Here is a 9,334-nt window from a genome sequence, read left to right as displayed (position 1 = left end):
TAATGGTGGCTGTCATAAAAACTTGATGGATTTATTCAAACATAAATTAAACATTGAAGAACAGTAACATTTATAATGAATATGTTATATACTGTATATATTTAGCAAAATGCCCCTCTCTACAGTTTATTTTTCTAGCTGACTAATGAGTTTATGGTCACGAATATGTTTTTTTATGAGGTGACGTTACGTGACATTGTTTACAAGCCGTTATATTGAAGTCTTTGCACGGATGAAACACTGATTGAGCGATTACGTGAGACAGGGTACGGATTGTAAAGTTGTGCTCTTTCTTTTAACTTGGGTCATGCAAACTTTTATTTTGTGCTGAAACTGGTATTAAAGTGGAGGAGATGATCAGTTCACGTGCGTCTGTTGAACTGAGGCGCTACAGCGATCTGTCACTCTACATTAAACGGCTTCAAAACAGCATTTATTGTTTGAATACTGCAATACATTGGACAGAATTTGAAATCTGAGACTTTGTTTCATATTAAAAGTACCAAAGCACATGCTTATTGCGATTTATTGGATGGGAAGTGCCCTTCAATGTTCCGTCCGTTAACTGAAAACAAGCTAGACTAATCGATTCTTGGGATTTAAGTATCGATATCGTTTCTTAACAATGAGAATTATTTAAAATCGAGATATCAATAGTTTTTACCCAGCCCTACATATTAATAACACAAAAACATATTCTCACCTGTGAAAGTTTATCCCGTTTCTTCATGAATATAAATTTCGGTGATTTTTACAACCACAGGCTCAGCAATGTTGCATTAACTGAGAGTGACGACACATTGACCGTTCCAAGATGGCGGACACGTCGACGTGTGTGGTCGATTGTGGAGTCTACCTATACATATCTTTGGAAAAAATGTAAAATGATTAAATGCTAAACATAGTGATTTTACACTATAGACTTAAGTGCACTGACATCTGGTGTATGAATTTTTGATGGATAGTGTTATCTCAAATTGAAAACATTTTTACTACATTAATGCCTTCACTTTCCATTTGAAGGAATAAAGATCTGAAGTGTTGATTTTTTTTTTTTTTATGGCAGTCCACAAATTAGCTTCGCCCTGTATAAAAAAATAGATGTTCATCAAGATAATCTTCACAAATGATCACAACAACTTAGGAATTTTGAAGCCTAAATACAATCAACTAAAGTAAAAAGCTATTAAAAATGCAGGCTATCAATAAACTATCGAATGGTCACATGATTTCAACATCACCACCATTAAGCTTCCGACAACTCTTTCAGTCTTTAAGAAAACATTTTCAGTGAAAGTTTGAGTAAGAATAGATTGCAAGAGCGCAATTATGAACACAGTGAGGCTGTAAAAGTGGACTAGTGAGTAGATGAGTTTACTTGTTCAGTGTGATGAATGTCCCTGACAACCTCTGTAGTCCCGTTTAGATGCTTGATAGCAACTGCCAAGACAAATAAAAGCTTTAAAAAAGCACAAGGTGGTATTACTGATGTTTCATGTTGTAGAATAAAATGTGAAAATATTTTGAGCTTGTTAAAAAAAAAAACGTGACTTCAGGATGATGGAACCAAAACTGCCAAAATGCTGACTTGATGTGTAGGATTCTGCCTTAAAAGACCTGTGTAGACAGAGCCTGTGTTTAGAATTGAGCCTTATTCTGTCCTCTTCCATTAGATCAAGCTCTTCTGCATGCATCCAGTGAAGATGATGATGACTGAGAATAAGCTTGAGGTTCACAAGGACAAAACTCTCAGAGAAGCAACAGAAATGGCATACAAGGTGAACAAGGCCAGTGTATAGTTGTCTGTTGTTCACTTCTGCATCAGATTGTCTAAGTCACTCTTAATTTATCACTGATTGTTTCCTTGTGTTTGTCTGTGTGCATTGTGTGATTGTCCTCTGGGTGATCAGCTGATGGATCTTGATGGAGTGGTGCCACTGGACTGCTGTCGATTGGTGAAATACGATGAGTTTCACGAATATCTAGAACGTTCGTATGAAGGGGAGGAAGACATGCCCATGGGTCTGCTGCTCGGTGGGGTCAAGTCTTCATACATGTTTGACCTGCTCCTGGAGATCCGCAGGCCTGACCAAGTGTTCCAGCCCTACAAACCTGGAGGTATCTACTGAGCAGAACGTTTGCAATCTACTCTTACTTAAAATCTGCAATCAAGATACCAAAAAAAACAAAACATAAATACATCATTATTTTGCTGTCCTTTGATTTCTACAATTCTCATTATGGTTGACCAAATATCCTTTCAAAATGACCTCACCATCAACTGCTGACAATGTTTGTGTGTTTATTGCAGAGGTGATGGTGAAGGTCCATGTGGTGGATCTGAAGAGTGAGTCTATTGCTGCTCCGGTCAGTGTCAGGGCATATCTCAACCAGACTATTACAGAGTTCAAGCAACTCATTGCGCAGGTACAAAATCTCATTTCTGAGTGAATACACTGCTCCATTAACTTACAAAGGCCAATTTCCATAAATAGGGTAAAAAATTGTGACCCATTATTTTTTTAAACCAATGAGCGCCCAAGTCCAGTGTTGTTTAGAGAGAACAATTAGATATGTTAGATATACTATCCAACACTAAATTATTATAGTGTATAAAGTCCCCCCTTACAATAACCATACAACAGTGTCATAATTTGTACTTTTTTTAAATTTTATTTTAAATTTTGTATTGAATTACCAAAGCTACCCTTTTTGCACTTACTGGCAAAATCTGAAATCCTTGATTTTTGTTTTGTTTTTATGTTTCATGTATATATTTTTTTCATTTATTTATCTTCATTTTATCTTCTTCTTTTTTTCAATAGTTTAGTTTTATAAACACATGCCAAATATATATTTTAGGGAGTTTCAAACACACTTTTGTTCCCTGTTTGTGGAAAGTGCCAAAGACTGTTGAAACAGATGTCCGCTTCCATCTAACATTTTGTCACCTGGTTGTGTGTTCTTCTCAGGCCACGGGGCTTTGTGCGGAGACGATGCGTGTCGTCTTAGAGCGCTGCTATAATGACCTTCGACTTCTTTATGTGCCCAACAAGACTCTGAAAGCAGAAGGTTTCTTCAGGAGTAACAAGGTTCACTTGCATAACACTTACTTTAATGGCTCTTTTCTAAAACTTAGTGAGCTGCATCCTGACCAAAGTAGAACATGACTGGTTTTGAAATGTTCTTCATAAACAGTTTATGGTCATGCATGGCATACAACTATGCATGGCACACAATTATTGCTCCTCCAATAAGGTATATAAGAGATTTGACTATCCCTCTTATTACACTAAGTGCAAAATGCATGACACTAAAAAATACTTGCCAAAAATAGTTCCTTTTTTTATTTATAAAACATTTTTAGATTTTTTGTCAGAGCCCATTGCAATGCATTCTGGTATTGAATATATATGCAATCCATTACAAAAAAAAAGAAGTATAATTTTAGGTAAAAATCAGTGTACTAGTAGTATTCTTGTAATTGTACTATATCAGTACTTCTTGGGACTAAATTGGCCCACGTTCATTTTGCTGTAAGGGTAGTTTAACTGAAGTAGAGTTGAAATACACAACTAGTTTCCATATAAATGATATCAAACTTACTGTTTATTTGCTAGCTATATACTTAAAGTTTACTTATTATTTTATGAAAGTGTACTTTGAAGTATACTTTCAGTAAACTAAAAGTCAAATAGTTTTTATTCTGAAATTATACTTGTAAGTCCTGCCTTAGCATATTTAGCTGACCTACTTTTTGGAATGGCCTTCACATTCCGACCATGCCAGTGCCTTACAATTCTGTTCCAAAACCTAGAGAACTAAGTTTCACATTTTCCCTTAAAATGTCTTAATTTAGCTGTTTTCTATAAGATGCTGTTGTTTATGCTCAGGTTTTCGTGGAGAGCTCAGACTCAACGGATCATCAGGCCGTTTTCACTGACTCTGTTTTGTGGAAGCTCCTGGATCAGCACGGGAACACAATCAGACTGTTTGTCTCCTTGCCCGAGCAGTCGCCAGGCTCTTTGGCCAACAGAACTAGTTGCCCCAAAGCTAGCGCTGACTCTGAGGACTCTTTTGATGGGGCGAAGGGCAGCAGGAAGTCAGTGGAAGCCATTCTTGAAGAGAGCACAGAGAAGCTAAAGAACCTTTCTTTACAACAACAACAGCAACAGCAGCAGCATCAGCAGCAATCCTCCAGCACCAGTGACAGTCAGAAGAGCTCAGAACACAGCGACGTCGAGCACATCGAGTCACCAGCACAGGAGCCGGACGCTGCCTCACAGCCTTCCCAGACGGAGAACTCCACACGGGCCGCTTCCGACACGGAGAACCAGTTCCCCTCTGAGGAGCGCTCGGACTCAGACGTCAATAACGACCGCAGCACCAGCTCGGTGGACAGTGACATCCTGAGCTCCAGCCACAGCAGCGACACGCTGTGTAACGCCGACAGCGGCCCGCTCCCGCTGGCTAACGGACTCGACTCGCACAGCATCACCAGCAGCCGGCGCTCCAAAGCACACGAGGGGAAGAAGGAGACGTGGGACACGGCGGAGGACGACTCTGGCACGGACAGCGAGTACGATGAGAACGGCAAGAGCAAAGCTGAAGCCCAGTACCTGTACTTCAAAGCAGAGCCATACTCTCAGGAGGACGGATCTGGAGAAGGACAGAAATGTAATGTCTCTCTAGTTAATTATTGTTTTTTTTAAGGAGACCTTGGACAGGATTTGATTTAGATTTTAAATGAACAATGCTGTGTTTCAGCCTTAAATAGCAGGGCATATATTTGTTTTATTAAATCGCAGTCTTCACAATCTGTCTATAGCATTAAGCCATGTCACAATAAGGTTTTTATTTTGATATTTCATGCATATAATATAACAGCACTTTTATTTATTTGCCAAACCGCTAAAATAAAAGCTTGAGGGTTTAATGTTAAAATTTAGGCTAAAATGTCAATAATTTTAACGCTTGCTATAAAATAATATAAAATTATTGATATTGTTTAATTAAATTCCTGCATTTTACTAAACAATGGTATTATTGTAATTGAACAGTATAAATTTCCAATATTTAAATTTATGTAATCTTTTAGCCCTATGAGGATGGTTTGCATGCAATTAAAATGTTTAGAGTACAAAGGCATTTTACATTTTTTGATAGTATTTTGTTATTTTCTATGCAGATTCTCCCCAACAAAATTGCCTTTTTCCAAATATAACCTTTCAAGTCATTAGATGAAAATTGCTGTATTGTATATTACACACACACACACATTTTTTCCCCTGTGTGTGTGTGCGAACTCTGTGTGTGTCAGTTTTGTTTCCTATATTGCGTAACCTTACTCAGTTGGCTGGTAACCTAAAACGCAATTTGGGTTTCAAATCTAAGGAATTCTAATGATGATTTGACCCTGTTTTATCAGATGTAAAAAACAAAATATAAGATGATAAAACCAAAAAGATTCAAACAGTAAAACTAAATAAAATAAATAATCGTTAAACTAAACAAATAACCATCTGTTTCTGTTGAACATACATTTTAGTAAACAAGTTAATGTTGCTAATGTTTCAGGTTTACTTGTCCATGTTGACAAGAGGATCACACTGGCAGCGTTCAAACAGAATCTAGAGCCGTTTGTTGGCGTCCCCTCCACTCAGTTTAAAGTCTTCCGGGTTTATGCCAACAACCAGGAGTTTGAGAGTGTGCGGCTCAATGAGACGCTCTCCTCTTTCTCTGATGACAACAAGGTGAGATTCTGACTTTACATTTTCATATCCTAGCTTAATATACAAGGACAGCTATTCTTAGTTATTCTTGCAATTCTGTTTGGCGCCACTAAAGACGCGTAAATGACACGCTGCATGTTTATGTTTATATGTACTGCTGCTCTGCTGTTGAACAGATCACGATTCGATTGGGACGTGCACTGAAGAAAGGAGAATACAGGGTGAAGGTGTACCAGCTGCTAGTCAATGACCCAGAGGTGAGGGACAAAGAGTTTGGAAATGGATGTGTTTTGTTTATTCTGCAGAGGAATGAGTATTCTGAAGCTGACAATTTTGTTTTGACAGCCCTGTAAGTTCCTTTTGGACACAGTGTTCGCTAAAGGCATGACTGTTCGACAGTCTAAGGAGGAGTTGCTGCCTCAACTCAAAGACCAGTGCAAACTGGACATCAGTATAGATAGGTAAGCCCATATCGAACATTTTAGATTTTTCCTTTTAAAGGCCCTGAAATGAAGTGAACGGTGAAGTTCTTCATTGCTCTTTGCAACAAAAATGACAGCCATAAGAAAACCAAAGCTAAAAGCATCTGATCACAGTGATGTGGATATGTTTACCAGAGCTCTGCAATTTGGCACTCCAGTCAAGTCACGCCATGTTTATTTATATGGCACTTTATACAATAGAGTGCTTCAAATCAGGGGTAATCAATTAAAGTCCGGTCTCTAAATTTCCTTCCCAGCAGAGGTCCGGAAAATGCCTATTTGAAATGGTTATAAATTGTGATCTGGGCACCAGTAGTACTTTGTAAAAAAAAAAAAACCCTAAACAGTCAAAATACTCATCCAAGATGAGTCGAGATGCGAGCCAAAGCAGTGGTGTTGGTGAGAATTTTCCATCCAAAACAAAACCCTGCTTTAAAACGAGCAGCTTCCTGACTGAACGGAAGAAATTAACCGCATCAAAGAAGTGGTATTTTGAGAGTGTTCACCAATCGGAGCAAACTTTTCCCAAATCTTTGCTTTGGCTAGCTGTTTTGAACACTTGAAATGAACTTTTGGCTTGATTGTGTTTGAAATGAGACCACACCAGTTCATTCTTCGATTTCACTTAAAGTATATCGGGGCCTCAAAAGTTTTTTTGCACCGGGAACATTCATGATTTTTCATCTATGTAAACATCTTTTGTAATGATTGGATAAGCTTTTAGCATGTGAAATGAGTAACAGTGATTACTGAAAAGACATTGTTGTATACATGTGGCTTGTTAACATATTCATGTGTTTCCTTTTGGCTTTGCAAAATCACAGACTATGAAACAAACCATTTTTGCAGTTTAAGGGGTGGTCACACTACACTTTTCATTACACTGACTTCCAATCATATTCATATTCATTCATATCACTGCATTCCAAAGTACAAGTTTGATGAACTATGACATTTTCATATCATGTGTGACCAATAGAGGATTGATACGTCATGGCGTGACCTCTTAGCTGAATTAAAAGAACGCAAACTTTAAATCTGCAAAGTGGAATAAGTTGCATACTTTTACATTTCGGATGTATTGTATGTTCAATAAAGTTTTTTTTAATTGAAAAAGTAATGAAAAATCATCATGTTTTCTTGTTCTTGGGATGGCTGTTGTTGTCGCAGGCCTGACTCATGAATTGCTGCAGCAGTTTTGGACGCACATCCACCTTCTGCATGCTGCAGTGACTGCAGCAACTGACCTTTTAAATGCACTGACTCGCAGCGCAGGAGGATCGATGCCTCAGAATACTAACAAGATGTGTGTCGCTCTGTGTGTCACAGGTTTAGACTCAGGAAGAAGACCTGGAAGAACCCAGGCACAGTGTTTCTGGATTATCACGTCTATGAGGAGGACATCAACATCTCCAGTAACTGGGAGGTGTTCCTAGAAGTCCTTGAAGGTGAAGACCATCATGGCCATGATAGTTGTCATAAATATTCTAGTCCAGCAGCCCATGTATTTTGTCATTTAATGACTTTCTTGCTTGTAGAACCGGAGCGCATGAAGTCCATGTCCCAGTTAGCGGTTCTGACCCGTCGCTGGTGCCCAGCCCAGATGAAGCTGGAGGTCTTCCGGGAGGTGGTGCTGGAGAGCAGCAGCGTAGAGGAGCTCAAGGAGAAGGTATGTCGAGTATGAAATGCTTGGAATTCTTTGTTTTCCTGGTCCCACTTTATATTAAGTTGCCTTAACTACTATGTACTTACATCAAAAATAAGTACAATGTACTTATTGTGTTCATATTGTATTGCAAAACACTGCTGCTATTGAGGTGGGATACGGGTAAGGTTAGGGACAGGTTTGGTGGTATGGGTAGGTTTAAGGGTGGGTTAAGGTGTAAGGGGTGGGTCATCATTGTAATTATAAATGTAATTACAGGAATTAATTACAGATGTAATTACATGCAGGTATTTTTAAAATACAAGTACAATGTAAAAACATGTATGTACACAATAAGTGCATTGTACCAAATGATTAATTCAAATGTAAGTACATAGTTGTTAAGGCCACTTAATATAAAGTCGGTCCGTTTTCCTCTTCATTTGAGTGTTAATGTCATATTTTGTTCCCTCAGCTCAGTGAATTGAGTGGAATTGCTCTTGAGAACTTGGAGTTTGCCAAGGTACAGCAGTCTTTGCGTATCAGATTTACATTTATATTTTACAGATTTGGTTGAGTTTCAGATGCCCTTCCTGCAGTGCTTCAGATCTGACTGCCTTGTTGCTCCTACAGGGACGAGGAACTTTTCCTTGTGACATGTCAGTGTTGGAGATCCATCAGGATTTAGGGATGGGTCAACAGTGTAATTATAAATGTAATTACAGGAATTAATTACAGATGTAATTACATGCAGGTATTTTTAAAATACAAGTACAATGTAAAAACATGTATGTACACAATAAGTGCATTGTACCAAATGATTAATTCAAATGTAAGTACATAGTTGTTAAGGCCACTTAATATAAAGTCGGTCCGTTTTCCTCTTCATTTGAGTGTTAATGTCATATTTTGTTCCCTCAGCTCAGTGAATTGAGTGGAATTGCTCTTGAGAACTTGGAGTTTGCCAAGGTACAGCAGTCTTTGCGTATCAGATTTACATTTATATTTTACAGATTTGGTTGAGTTTCAGATGCCCTTCCTGCAGTGCTTCAGATCTGACTGCCTTGTTGCTCCTACAGGGACGAGGAACTTTTCCTTGTGACATGTCAGTGTTGGAGATCCATCAGGATTTAGATTGGAATCCTAAAGTCTCCACCCTCAATGTCTGGCCACTCTACATCTGTGATGATGGCGCCGTGATCTTCTACAGGTAAAGCCTTTCCCTTTCACATATAAACTTGATTATTAGTTTTTAAACTAGTTAAGTAATGAAATTATATGCATACAGACTGGTTAGCTGGTTCTATTAATTGACTATACTATACTACACTATACTATACTATATTATATTATATTATATTATATTATATTATATTATATTATATTATATTATATTAATTATATTATATTATATTATATTATATTATATTATATTATATTATGTGACCCTGGACCACAAAACCAGTCATAAGGGT

General features: G+C 37.9%; 1 protein-coding gene across 1 annotated transcript in view; it reads left to right on the top strand.

The window, feature by feature from the left end:
* LOC107654350 (ubiquitin carboxyl-terminal hydrolase 47-like) overlaps positions 1-9,334 on the top strand; it is a 42,681-nt gene that overhangs the window by 30,902 nt on the left and 2,445 nt on the right. The window contains exons 16-27 of the mRNA XM_016441392.1: positions 1,674-1,778; positions 1,911-2,118; positions 2,312-2,427; positions 2,973-3,092; positions 3,894-4,677; positions 5,578-5,753; positions 5,909-5,989; positions 6,078-6,193; positions 7,544-7,662; positions 7,753-7,883; positions 8,335-8,382; positions 8,939-9,069. Coding sequence (XP_016296878.1) covers positions 1,674-1,778; positions 1,911-2,118; positions 2,312-2,427; positions 2,973-3,092; positions 3,894-4,677; positions 5,578-5,753; positions 5,909-5,989; positions 6,078-6,193; positions 7,544-7,662; positions 7,753-7,883; positions 8,335-8,382; positions 8,939-9,069 — 2,135 coding nt within the window. The remainder of the gene's footprint in view (positions 1-1,673; positions 1,779-1,910; positions 2,119-2,311; positions 2,428-2,972; positions 3,093-3,893; positions 4,678-5,577; positions 5,754-5,908; positions 5,990-6,077; positions 6,194-7,543; positions 7,663-7,752; positions 7,884-8,334; positions 8,383-8,938; positions 9,070-9,334) is intronic.

This window comes from Sinocyclocheilus anshuiensis, unplaced genomic scaffold (genome assembly GCF_001515605.1).
Source record: "Sinocyclocheilus anshuiensis isolate Anshui unplaced genomic scaffold, SAMN03320099.WGS_v1.1 scaffold747, whole genome shotgun sequence".
NCBI lineage: Eukaryota > Metazoa > Chordata > Actinopteri > Cypriniformes > Cyprinidae > Sinocyclocheilus > Sinocyclocheilus anshuiensis.
The sequence above is the reverse complement of the archived record's forward strand: the minus strand, read 5'-3'. Positions and strand labels throughout refer to the sequence as shown.